This window comes from Rhinopithecus roxellana, chromosome 15 (genome assembly GCF_007565055.1).
Source record: "Rhinopithecus roxellana isolate Shanxi Qingling chromosome 15, ASM756505v1, whole genome shotgun sequence".
NCBI classification, from domain to species: Eukaryota; Metazoa; Chordata; class Mammalia; order Primates; family Cercopithecidae; genus Rhinopithecus; species Rhinopithecus roxellana.
In genome coordinates, this window is record NC_044563.1 from 9,953,465 (window position 1) to 9,967,546 (window position 14,082).

Consider the following 14,082-nt stretch of genomic DNA (forward strand, 5'->3'; position numbering starts at 1 on the left):
ACAAATGTATTTTTAGTATGATAGTAATTTTAGCATTGATACCTTTGAGGAACCCATGGGAGGAAAAGACCACATTTCTTGATCATGTTGTCAAGAAAACTGAATCTGAGTGAAAAACTTTTTTGAAAGTATCTGTTGCCCCTGAAACCTGAAACCAAAGGAAACTTACTCTGGAGGAAAAGTAAAGCAGAATGGTAATTATCAAACACCGCCATCCTGTTGCAAAATCCAGGGGCTTGTGTCAATGTGCCTGGACTAATTGATCAGTAGGAAAGCTGCAGTTGTACACGCGAGACAGTTGAGGTTAGCCTGACAGAAATATCTGCAAATGACTCATGAGGCAGGAAGAAGAAGCAAAACCAGCCTTCATCAGCCTTATCACGATGATATGGATAAAATTATGTCTAGTTTGCAGCTGATGCAAGGCCTGCTGTTTTCAAATGCCAAGGGATTTGTGGGCAGTAATCACCATAGGGGTGACTGCCTCTCAAAATGGTTTCAGATAGATGATAAAGAGAAGCTTTATTGATGATGATGATGAGGCCACACAAACAAGGCATTCAGAAACATGTAATTAGGGGATGTTCCTCCCAACCACTTTCAGAATACACCAACAGGCACATGGGGATAATGTGAGGATGAATCATCAGTAGTTAGCCACCCAACATATTTCCATGAGCAAACTAACATTATAAAGCTATAGTACATGCAAAAAAAATCTGAAAATAGGCTGGGCGCGGTGGCTCACACCTGTAATCTCAGCACTTTGGGAGGCTGAGGCGGGCGGATCACCTGAAGTCGGGAGTTCAAGACGGGCCTGACCAACATGGAGAAACCTCGTCTCTACTAAAAACACAAAATTAGCCCGGCATGGAGGCGCATGTCTGTAATCCCAACTACTTGGGAGGCTAAGGCAGGAGAATCGCTTGAACCTGGAAGGCAGAATTTGCGGTGAGCCAAGATCGCACCATTGCACTCCAGCCTGGGCAACAAGAACAAAACTCTGTCTCAAAAGTAAAATAAAATAAAATCTGAAAATACATTCACCTAAGCTAGCATGGGAATTGCTTGCCAGCTTGGGAACTGATAAACCGAGGGTTCGGAACTCAGATTTGTTCCCCCATTAGATGAATGGATTCCCAGTTTATCACAAGAGTCTAGTTAACTCCTAAAATACCCGCAGTTATGTGCCCACAGCTGTAACTGCCCAGTGGGTTCACCTTGCTCGCTGCCTAGACAGAGGCAATTTATCAAGACAGGGGAATTGCAGTGGAGAAGGAGTAATTCACACAGAGCCAGGTGTGTGGGAGACTGGAGTTTTATTATTACTGAAATCAGTCTCCCTGAGCATTTAGGGATCTTTGTTTTTAAAGATAATTTGGTGGGTAGGGGCTTGGGAAGTGTGGAGTGCTGATTGGTCAGGTTGGAGATGGAATCATAGAGGGTGGAAGTGTGGTTTTCTTACTGTCTTCTGTTCCTGGGTAGGATGACAGAAATGGTTGAGCCAGATTACCAGTCTGGGTGGTGTCAGCTGATCCATCGAGTGCAGGGTCTGCAAAATATCTCAAACACTGATCTTAGATTTTACAATAGTGGCCGGGCGCGGTGGCTCACGCCTGTAATCCCAGCACTTTGGGAGGCCGAGGCAGGCGGATCACGAGGTCAGGAGATGGAGACCATACTGGCGAACTTGGTGAAACCCCGTCTCTACTAAAAATACAAAAAATTAGCTGGGCGTGGTGGCGGCGCCTGTAGTCCCAGCTACTGGGGAGGCTGAGGCAGGAGAATGGCGGGAACCCGGGAGGCGGAGCTTGCAGTGAGCTGAGATGGCACCACTGCACTCCAGCCTGGGTAGCAGAGCGAGACTCCGTCTCAAAAAAAAAAAAAATAGATTTTACAATAGTGATATTATCTGCAGGAGCAATCTGGGGAGGCTCAGACTCTCGGAGCCAGAGGCTGCATGACCCCTAAACTAAATTTCTAATCTTGTAGCTAATTTGTTAGTCCTGCAAAGGCAGACTGGTCCACAGGCAACAACGGGTTTTTTTGTTTTTTTGGGGAAATAGCTTTTTAGGGAAATAGCTATTATCAATTTTGTTTCAGAGTCAAAACATGAACGGAATTCTTTCCCAAAGTTAGTTCAGGCCTATGCCCAGGAATGAACAAGGACAGCTTAAAGGTTAAAAGCAAGATGGAGTCGGTTAGGTCTGATCTCTTTCACTGTCCTAATTTCCTCAGTTGTAATTTTTGCAAAGGCGGTTTCACAGTCACCCTGTGTGTGGCAGATACTTATAGAGCTACCTTTAGAGTTCCCTCTTAGGGCTGGGTGCAGTGGCTCAAGCCCGTAATCCCAGCACTGTGGGAGGCTGAGGCAGGTAGATTACCAGAAGTCAGGAGTCTGAGACCAGCCTGGCCAACATGGCGAAACCCCGCCTCCACTAGAAATACAAAAATTACCCGGGCGTGGTGGCACATGCCTGTAGTCCCAGCTACAGCTGAGGCAGGAGAATCGCTTGAACCCAGGAGGCAGAGATTGCAGTGGCAGAGGTTACAGAGGCGGAGGTTGCAGTGAGCCGAGGTTGCAGTGAACTGAGATCACACCACTGCACTCCAGCCTGGGTGACAGAATGAGACTCCATCTGAAAAATAAAAATAAAGAAGACTTCCCTCTTAGGCCCCTATCACAAAAGTAGGAACTAACCAGCCCTAGGACAGGATAGAGACTTGATCAGAGGCTCCCTGGGAGCTGTGGAAGGAGGAGCAGGCCTTGGGGCATCAGGAGAGGAGAAAGGATTGCTGGGCTAGGGGAATCTCCTGACCTCCTGACCTTAGGTGTCCGGTCAGTCTGAGTCCATCTCAACTTACATGGAATTGATCCCTTTATTTTTATTTATTTATTTATTTATTTATTTATTTATTTATGTTATTTATGTATTTTTTGAGATAGGGTCTCACTCTGTCACCCAGGCTGGAGTGCAGGGTCGCGATCACTGCTCACTGCAACCTCCGCCTCCCAGGCTCAAGCAATCCTCCTCCCTCAGCCTCCTGACTAGCTGGGACGACAGGCGCACACCACCACGCCCAGCTAGTTTTTGTATTTTTTCACAGATATGGGTTTCACCATGTTGGTCCGGCTGGTCTCGAACTCCTGGACTCAAATGATCTGCCTGCCTCAGCCTTCCGAAGTGTTGAGATTACAGGCGTGAGCCACCGCGCCCAGCCCTTATCCCCTTCTCTTGACCCTATTGCCAATTCCAGGCCTTCACCATCTGTGACCTGGATCATTGCAAACAGCCTCTACATTAGTTTCTATGGCTGCTCTAACAACTTACCGCAGACTTAATAACTTTAAAACACACAAATTTGTGATCTTCTCGTTCTGGAGGCCAGACGTCTGAAATGCATCTCACTGGGCTAAAAACCAAGGTGTTGGCAGGCTGCATTCTTTCTGGAGTCTCCAGGGGAGAATCTGTACCCTTGTTTTTGGCACTTTCTAAAGGCCACCTGCATTACTTGGCTCATGGCCCCTTCCCCATCTTCAAAGTCAGCAGGGCAGCCTCTGCAAGTCACTCTCCGATGCTGATCGCCTCTTCTGCCTCCCACTTCCATTCATAAGGATCTTTGTGATTACACTGGGCCCATCAGATACTCCAAAACAACCTCCCCATCTCACAGTCAGCTGATGAGAAACTTTCATCCATGTGCAACCCTAATTCTCTCTTGCCAGGTAACCTAACACATCCACAGGGTCTGGGGATTAGGATGTGGACATCCTTGAGGGGCCGTTAATCTGCCTCCTAAATAGTCTCTAAGATTTTAGTCTTGCTTCCTTCCCATGATTGCCAAAAATCAAACAGGAAGTTCATGCTTTTGCTTAAAATCCTTCCCTCTTCCTGGTCCCCTGTCGGATAAAGTCCAAACCCCTCACCAAGCCTCACGCATCATCAAAGGCTCTTGGAGATGGCCCTGCTTCCCACTCTGGCCTCAAATCCTGCTGCTTCCCACCTACCCCTTGCTTTGAGGGTGGAGCAGTGGATGTTGCTCAGAAATAAAACTGCCCTCTCCGTAAGGCTCGTTGATTCACGTCGAGGCACAGATGTTCACATTTGAAACAGGCAACAAATCCATGCCATTCACACTTCCACACTTTTGCAGAGGCAGTTCCCACTGACCTAAGTGAAATGCTTTCACTTCCCAAAGTCCCTGGAAGAACCAAACTCCATCCTTCAAGACTCATGCAATACTTTAGTATAATACATACTTACACTAAAAATCGTTTCATTATCTAAAATGCACACTTAACCGGCATATTCTATTTCATTTGCTAAGTCTGGCCCCCTTCAGATTCTTTCAAGACTTAGTCTGTAGGCTCTTTCTCCCTGCTCTCCCTACCCAGCACTTTGTGCCCTGAGGTTCAGGGGCTCTCTCCGCTGCTGGGCTCCCACACCCCTCATCTGGGGCAGCTATTTACAGTGGGATAAATCATGTATTTATCTTACTGTAGCATGTTTGCTTGTAACTGTTGCCTTCTCTAGAATATGAGTCCTATGACGGCATGATTCACATTTTAGTTATCTTGCTACTCATTGTAGAAAAATTAGAAAGTCCAAGAAAGCAAAAGGAAAATAAATCATTCGAACGTGCATCTGCGTCAAGCACTTGATCACAGCAGCAGGATTCTACTTTGGACCCTCTAGTGGAAAAATTGAAATGATGGTAGAAGCCAAGACAGTAAATTAAGTACATTACAGGACTCGAGACCTTTTTTTTTTTGAGACGGAGTTTCACTCTGTTGCCAGGCTGGAGTGCAGTAGCGCCATCCTGGCTCACTGCAATCTCCACCTCCCAGGTTCAAGTGATTCTCCTGCCTCAGCCTCCCGAGTAGCAAGGACTACAGGCGCCTGCCACCATGCCCGGCTAAGTTTTGTATTTTTAGTAGAGATGGGGTTTCACCATATTGGCCAGGATGATCTCAATCTCTTGACCTCGTGATCCGCCCTCCTTGGCCTCCTAACCTTTTTATTCCATCTCTCTGCTTCCAGGAGGACCACATCAATAACCAAGTGGCCCCTGAGACATGACCCTGGACCCCCAAAAAGACCTCCCATTACTCTCTGGCTGACCCATTTGAGGAATTCATATGCTCTGTGGGCAGGAAGTTCTTTTTTTTTTTTTTTTTTTTTGAGACGGAGTCTCGCTGTGTCACCCAGGCTGGAGTGCAGTGGCGCGATCTCGGCTCACTGCAAGCTCCGCCTCCCGGGTTCCCGCCATTCTCCTGCCTCAGCCTCCGAGTAGCTGGGACTACAGGCGCCCGCCACCGCGCCCGGCTAGTTTTTTTTTGTATTTTTAGTAGAGACGGGGTTTCACCGTGTTAGCCAGGAGGGTCTTGATCTCCTGACCTCTTGATCCGCCCGCCTCGGCCTCCCAAAGTGCTGGGATTACAGGCTTGAGCCACCGCGCCCGGCCAGGAAGTTCTAACCAAAATGCAAAAAAAGTTTGAAATTCATTGTATTCCGTTGCTTCTTGCTTTTCTGTTTCTAGATAAAGATGAGATTAGTTGGCCAGGCATGGTGGTTCACGCCTGTAATCCCAGCACTTTAGGAGGCTGAGGCAGGTGGGTCACCTGAGGTCAGGAGTTTGAGACCAGCCTGACCAACATGGAGACACCCCATCTCTACTAAAAATACAAAAATTAGCTGGGCATGGTGGCAGGTGTCTGTAATCACAGCTACTTGGGAGGCTGAGGCAGGAGAATCGCTTGAACCCAGGAGGCGGAGGTTGCAGGGAGCCAATATCATGCCATTGCACTCCAGCCCAGGCAACAAGAGCAAAATTGCATCTCAAAAAAAAAAAGATGAGATTAGTTTATGAAACTGGATTCCTCTTAAACCATTCCATCTGAATGGTATTCATTCCATGCTTGATAAATTTCAAGACCTGATTATTTTGCAATATCAATGTTGACAAAAGTTAAATATTAACCAGATAATCAAAAATTATCTTTTAACATCTACCAGCATAGATTAAGAATTTCAGACCGACCCCCAGCGACAGGAAACTTTGAAAAAGCGTGTGCCTGAAGAAATGTATCGATTGGCGTATTAAAAAAGTGCATTTATTGGCCAGGCATGGTGGCTCATCCCTGTAGTCCCCGCACTTTGGGAGGCAAAGGCAGGTGGATCACTTGAGGTCAGGAGTTTGAGACCAGCCTGGCCAACGTGGTGAAACCCCATCTCTACTAAAAAAAAAAATACAAAAATTAGCCAGGCGTGGTGGCAGGCGCCTGTAATCCCAGCTACTGAGCATGAGGCACGAGAATCGCTTGAACCCGGGAGGCGGAGGTTACAGTGAGCTGAGATCATGCCACTGCACTCCAGACTGGGTGACAGAGTGAGATACTGTCTCGAAAAAAAAAAAAATTACATTTCTCCTTTTTTAGATACATAAAGAGGAAAGAGAAAGGGGAGGAGGAGCAAGGGATGTAAGAGGGGGAAAGAAAAGAGAGAAAGGAGAGAATGCGCGGGGGTTCTCGGTCATGTGGAGGCAGCAGTCATGCGCTGACTCTGAAAACTGAAAGAAAATAGGGACGGCAAGCTGCTGCCTGTGGCCAACTCTCCCAGGAATTCTCACAACGCCAGGGAAGGGAACAGAGAAAACCACAAAGGCTGACACAAGAATAGATGCTTGATAAATGTTTATTGGATAAATGAGTGAAGGATAATCACCTGAGCCCCATAGCTGCCAAAGCCCCGTCTAGTCCCAAATCTAAGCCCACACTCTGTCCCCTTGCAAGTAAAGAAATGCACCAAGCAGAGCTTCTGCAGCAGCCCTCGGTCCGGCCTGGCTGGAGCTATAATCATGCATACTCCGAAAAGCCGCCTCGTGGAAGGTGTTCCTTTAACTGCAGGTGTTTGTTGCTCTTGGCACAGCAATATGTAATTTCCCATTTTTAGAACAATGCTCCAAAGAATGGTCACAAAACAGCCTTAAGAGGGGGTGGCTTTCTTCCTGGCCATTTCTACAGCCCTGTAGAACAACAACAAAGAGATTTTTATTCAACACACTATTTGCAACTCTCCATAAAATCAGAAGACAGTTCGTTAACTTTGCACAAACTGAAAGAAGGTCCCCCCACTCCTTGCCAGGGCATTTAAACAAATGCTTGCCACTGGAAAGGATAGATTTGGAAAGGATCCTGCTGTTGGGACTCTTTTGGTCTTGCCACGCCTCCCTCTGTGTGGTTTCTGTGAGGCAAGGGTGGAAAGGAAGCTTTAAAGCCCAAGTCTGTCCTTTTGGTGTCCCCTATACAAGCCTGAGACCAGGAGGGGACAGTGTGTTCCCAGGAACATTCAAATAACAGAGGAAGGTAGGAACCATGAAAACAGCTGCCACCTCCAGCCTCAGCCATTAAGAAATCCTTTTCGCCGGGTGCGGTGGCTCAAGCCTGTAATCCCAGCACTTTGGGAGGCCGAGACGGGCGGATCACGAGGTCAGGAGATCGAGACCATCCTGGCTAACACGGTGAAACCCCGTCTCTACTAAAAACTACAAAAAACTAGCCGGGCGACGTGGCGGCGCCTGTAGTCCCAGCTACTCGGGAGGCTGAGACAGGAGAATGGCGTGAACCCGGGAGGCGGAGCTTGCAGTGAGCTGAGATCCGGCCACAGCACTCCAGCCTGGGTGACAGAGCGAGACTCCGTCTCAAAAAAAAAAAAAAAAAAAAAAAAAAAAAAAAAGAAATCCTTTTCATTATCATCTCCAAACTGACTTTCTCTCTTCCCTTCCCTCTTCATGAACCCCTTCTTCTTCATGAATCCGAGCAATTGGCTTTGAGCCTTCATAGGCCTTCACCTTCCCTCCCTGTCATCTCCTGGAGCCTACCTACATCTTCTGTCCCAGCTCAGTGCCTCCTCCCTAAGTCACAGCCAACTCATCCCCATCTGACTCCCATGAACGCGCAGGTTGTCCTCTCATGGGCCTCCTGGCCTGGTCTCTCTCACCTCCCACGTGGGCCTGCATGCCCCTGGCTCCATCTTACACCTCCTGCACTCAGGAAAGTGCAGCAACTCCTTTTCCAACAGAAACAAATCCAGCTTTCCGGCCGGGTGCAGTGGCTCATGCCTGTAATCCCAGCACTTTGGGAGGCCAAGGCAGGCAGACCACCTAAGGTTCGGAGTTCGAGAGCAGGCTGACCAACATGGTGAAACCCCGCCTCTCCAAAAAAAAAAAACATACAAAAATTAGCCGGGCGTGGTGGCGCACACCTGTAATCCCAGCTACTCAGGAAGCTAAGGCAGGAGAATCACTTGAATCCGGGAGGCAGAGGTTGCACAGTGATCCAAGATCCTGCCACTGCACTCCAGCCTGGGCAACATGGCAAGACTCTGTCTCAAAAAAAAAAAAAAAAAAAAAAAATTCCAGCTTTCTTAATGCGACCTCATCTGGAACCAGGCCTCCTTTCCTACTTTATCTTCCACTAGCCCCTACACAAGTTTCAAGCACCAACCAAAATCACCTGCTCACCCTTCCCAAACTTGACCTTGGCTCCTAGGAACTACCTCCTGCCCTCTCCCTAATTGAGAATGACCTTCCTGGTCTTCTCTCTGTGCCTAAATCCTACCCATTTTTGAAGACTCAGCCAAATAATACCTCCATCTGACCACTCTAGTTCGAAACGCCCCCCTTTCCTTGCTGAAGCACTGCAATTCTGCCCCATTTATTCACTATATGTTACACTTTGTGAAGAAGCCATTCACATAACTTCTTTCTTCCAAATGTGTGTTGAATTATTTAGAGGGCAAAGGTGCTAAGCCTCTTTAAGAGGCTTGGAAGGAATCAGGCACCAGGAAAGTGAAAGCTTTATTTATTTATTTATCTTTTTGGAGATGGGGTCTTACTATATTGCTCAGGCTGGTCTTGAACTCTGGACTCAAGCAATCCTCCTGCCTTGGCCTCCCAAAGTGCTGGGATTGCAGGCTGGTCGCACCCAGCCAGCTTTGACATTTCTACACACCTTTTATTGCACACTTGCTATGAACCTGTCGCTGAGCTGAGCACTTCTTACATACGACCGCGTTTAACTCTCACAGTGAGACTAGAAGGGAAGTACCACTGTCGCTTTTCACTGTTTTCAGGAAACAAAGGCTTTGAGAAGTTAAATAACTACCCAAGGGCCTCACTGTTTAAAAGGAGCGGAGCTGGAGTTCAAGCCTGGCTCACAATATTAACTGCACTCAAGCCAGGGGATGGGCTAGCCCATTCCCTTTCATTCTCAGAGAATTAACAACACAGAACAGTTAGGATGGACAGGGTGGGGAGGAAGCTGCAGGCTCTTTTCCTGATTGGAACAAATTCATGGAAAGGGTTCATAAAGGGGCTGGGCTTTCCAATCTATGTTTATGTTTTGAAGAAGGTGGGGGAACTTGGGGTTCACACAATGAAGTTCTCTTTAAAGAATGGTGTTTGCAACATCTGATGCTCCGGGGGAGTAGCAAGCAACACAGAGAGCTTTGATGCTGTACCAAGATTCACTCTCAACATCCCAAGCCAAGTGGCAACAGTGCAGAATATGGAGTTCAAGACCTGACTCCCACACTTACCAGCTGTGATACTCAGACAAGCTATTGTCCCTCTCTAAGCCTCAGTTTCCTCCTCTCTAACAAGAAAAGAATATCGTTTTGACAGGTTGTTTAGATGGATTAAGGCAAACAATCTCTATAAAGCAACCAGGCACATACTGGGTACTCCATAAATTATTATTGCTATTACTTCTCGGACATGAGAATCTGCATTTCTCTTCATTTTTAAAAAATAGAAGTATAGGCTGGGCACAGTGGCTCACGCCTGTAATCCCAGCACTTTGAGAGGCCGAGGCGGGCAGATCACGAGGTCAGGAGATCAAGACCATCCTGGCTAACACAGTGAAACCCCGTCTCTACCAAAACTACAAAAAAAATAGCCAGGCATGGTGGTGGGCGCCTGTAGTCCCAGCTACTCGGGAGGCTGAGGCCAGGAGAATGGCATGAACCCGGGAGGCAGAGTTTGCAGTGAGCCAAGATCGCGCCACTGCACTCCAGCCTGGGCGACTGAGCAAGACTCTGTCTCAAAAAAAAAAAAAAATAGAAGTATAACATACATTCATCAGAGTACATAAAGTACACAATGGACAGCTTGATAATCATTTTCATAAACAGGCATTTCTATAACCACCACCGCAGGCCACATAAGGAATATTTCCAGCACCCCAAAAGGTTCCCTCATGCACTCTCCCAATCCATATCCCCACCAGACAGAACCACGATTTGATTCATCATAGATCAGCTTTGCCTCTTTTTGAACTATGTATTAATGGAATCAGAGCATATAATCTTTTCATCATTACATAGTACTCTTACATGAATAGACCACCAATTTATTTCTCCAATCTTCTGTTGATGGGAATTTGGGGTGTTTCAGGTTTGGAGAAACTCCTTTGAACATTCTTGTCAGCATAGGCATTCAAATCCCTTAGGTTTTTTTGTTTTGTTTTGAGAAGGAGTCTCACTCTGTCTGCCAGGATGGAGTGCAATGGTGCAATCTTGGCTCACTGCAACATCCACCTCCCAGGTTCAAGTGATTCTCCTGCCTCAGCCTCCTGAGTACCTGGAATTACAGGCACTCATTATCACACCCAGCTAATTTTTTTGTATTTTTAGTAGAGATGGGGTTTCACCATATTGGCCAGGCTGGTCTTGAACTCCTGACCTCAGGTTATCCACCCACCTTGGCCTCCCAAAGTGCTGGGAATACAGGCGTGAACCACCACGCCCAGCCAAATCCCTTAGGTTTATATATCTAGGAGTAGAATTACTGGGTTGTAGAGCAGGCATATCTATAGCTTTAATATAATCTGCCAAACAATGTTGCCGGGGCCAGGCGCGGTGGCTCAAGCCTGTAATCCCAGCACTTTGGGAGGCTGAGACGGGTGGATCACGAGGTCAGGAGATTGAGACCATCCTGGCTAACACGGTGAAACCCCATCTCTACTAAAAAATACAAAAAGCTAGCCAGGCGAGGTGGCGAGTGTCTGTAGTCCCAGCTACTCGGGAGGCTGAGGCAGGAGAATGGCGTAAACCCGGGAGGCAGAGCTTGCAGTGAGCTGAGATCCGGCCACTGCACTCCAGCCCGGGCGACAGAGCGAGACTCCCTCTCAAAAAAAAAAAAAAAAAAAAATGTTGCCAGTGGCTGTACCTCTTCCACACTTCCCACAGCAATACACAATAGTTCTAGTTGTTCCATATCCTCAGCAACACTTGGTATTGTGAGTCTTTTCATTTTAGCTATTATGGTGGGTGTGTAGTAGTATCTTTTTGTGGGAGTTTTGTGTGTGTGTGTTGTTCTTTTTTTTTTCTTTTGCACTCTGTCACCAATGCCAGAGTGCAGTGGCATGATCATAGCTCACTGCAGCCTCAAACTCCTAGGCTCAAGTGATCCTCCCCCCTCAACCTCCCAAGTAACTGAGACTACAGGCTTGTGCAACCAGGCTCAGCTAATCTCCCAGCAAATTTGCATTTTCTGGTGAATGATGATATTGAGCACCTTTTCACAGTGTATTTGGCCATCTGGATATCCTCTTTTGTTAGTGCCTGGTCAAGTCTTTCTCTCTCTCTTTTTTTTTTTTTTTTTTTTCCTGAGACTGAGTCTTGTTCTCTCTCCCAGGTTGGAGTGCAGTAGTGTGATCTCGGCTCACTGCAATCTCTGCCTCCCAGGTTCAAGCAATTCTTCTGCCTCAGACTCCTAAGTAGCTGGGATTACAGGCACCCACCACCACACCCAGTTAATTTTTGTATTTTTAGTAGAGATAGGGTTTCACCATGTTGGTCAGGCTAGTCTCGAACTCCTGACAGGTGATCCACCTGCCTCGGCCTCCCAAAGTGCCGATTATGGGCATAAGCCACCGCACCCGGCCTCTTTTTCTCATTTTTTTAATTGGGTCATTTTTAATTTTCTTATTGATCTGCAGTACTTCAAATATTCTAGAAACGAATACTTCATCAGATACATGTATTGCAGATATATATCTTCTCCAAGTCTGAGGCTTGCCTTTTCATTTTTTAATGGTGCCCTTGGATGAAGAGAGGATTTAATTTTGATAAAGTCCAATTCATCGATTTTTATTCTATGGTTAGTGCTGTTCGCATTCTGTTTTAGAAATGTTTGCCCATCCCTAAGGCCGTGAAGACATTCTCTGTTCTCTGCTCATTTTAGTCTTGCTTTATGTGGTATCTTCCTCTGGCATGGAGACAACTGATTTGTCGTTAATTCAACGAGGAGCAAAGGTCTCATAGAAAAACTAACCATGACCGGCTTGCATGATAATGCTCATACGGTAATGACTTCCTGGGCCTTTGGACTAGGCAGCCTGCCATCCTAAGGTTGTTGTGTGGCATCAGTAGGTACCACTGCTGACCTGGCTGCATTGCTGAAATCCCATAGGAGGGGTCCCTAACAGTGATGGCATCTTCCAAAGTGAACCAGGAAGAAGAGGGGAGGACACCCATCCCTCCGACTTTCCCTAGTTTTCTCATCTGTAAAGTGAATGCTGGTTAGTACCCTAAGGCCAGCACCTTAAACTCGACCCAGCCCAGCTATGACCACTTTGCAAACACATCCTTCCCTATCCTGGCAACTTTGTCCAGTCTCCTTCATAAACCCTTTTCCTATGCATTTTGTTTTATCCCTAAGTGTTCCTTTTCATTATCATTTGTCTAACCATTTATTATTTGTACTGCATTTGTGCATTTTTCTTTTTGGTTTGTTTTGGATTTTCGTGTGATTTTTTTTTTTCTTGAGATGGAGTCTCGCTCTAGCATCCAGGCTGGAGAGTAGTGGCGCGATCTCAGCTCACTGCAACCTCCGCCTCCTGGGTTCAAGTGATTTTCCTGCCTCAGCCTCCCGAGTAGCTGGGACTACAGGCACCCACCACCACACCCGACTAATTTTTGTATTTTTAGTAGAGATGAGGTTTTGCCATGTTAGCCAGGCTGGTCTCGATCTCCTGACCTCAAGTGATCCACCTGCCTACGCCTCCCAAAGTGCTAGGATTATAGGCATGAGCCACTATGCCCAGCCGCATTCCCATTTGGCTTTTGAGTATTTCCTCTCTTCTGTCTTTCCTTCCCTCAAACAGGGTTTCTCCACCTTGGCACTCTTCACATTTTGGACTGTGCGGTTCTTTGCCGCGGGGCCATCCTGCGGGTGGCCTGATGCACAGCTATTGTGATTTCTCTCCTTCTTCCCACCTCTCCACTCACTGTCAATCAAGAGGCCTGAGAGAAAAGTGAGGGGGTGGCCGGGAGGTAGAATCGTGGCTTCCTCAAGCCCACAGGGGCCTTAGATATGATCTAGTGCAACCCCCTCATTTTACGATGAGGAAACGATGCTGACAGGAGGAGGGAGAGGATGTGTCAGAGCTGAAAATGTGGGGGAACAAGTGCCAGGCCAAACAGGAAGTCAAAATTCCAGGGCCTGAGGCAGAGTTTCCAGCCCCACCAAGGAACCTGGGATTGCTTCCCACAGCTCCTTCCTCCCTCCCAGCCACGAGTCCCATTCCAGAAACAACCCGTGGCTGGCCAGAGGGAACGGCAGACACAGATCCCACAAGCCCCCAGCAGTGCACACCAGTCTTCATCCCTGGGAGCCCGTTTCTGAGCCTCTAGTGGACAGAGATGACCACCGATTGCAGTGGGGATATTTCGTGATGACGCCTGGCCTGATCACATCTTAGTTTAACCCTATAATCAGGAGGGAAATGATGCTCATGCTACCTGGCCACACCTGACCCAATGGAGAAGTCAGGGAGCAACAGAGATCTGCAGAGAGCCAGAGGGAGCCTGGCAGTGTCTGTCCCGGCCCCATCTCCACAAAGGCAGATCGCCAGGACAGTCGAGGGCCCTCAGCCAAAATCTCCCAAGTTAAAGTGGGGGTTCACATCTGCTAAATGCTTACTACGTGCCAGATACTATTTCTCAACACTTTATAAATGCTACAGGGTGGCTGGGCACAGTGGCTCATGCCTGTAATCCCAGCACTTTGGGAGGCCAA

General features: G+C 47.4%; 1 protein-coding gene across 1 annotated transcript in view; it reads right to left on the bottom strand.

The window, feature by feature from the left end:
• Positions 1–6,679: 6,679 nt before the first annotated feature.
• The window catches only part of AHNAK (AHNAK nucleoprotein), a 116,660-nt gene continuing 109,257 nt past the window's right edge, over positions 6,680–14,082 (bottom strand). The window contains exon 6 of the mRNA XM_010384904.2: positions 6,680–7,026. Coding sequence (XP_010383206.1) covers positions 7,019–7,026 — 8 coding nt within the window. The 3' untranslated portion in view covers positions 6,680–7,018. The remainder of the gene's footprint in view (positions 7,027–14,082) is intronic.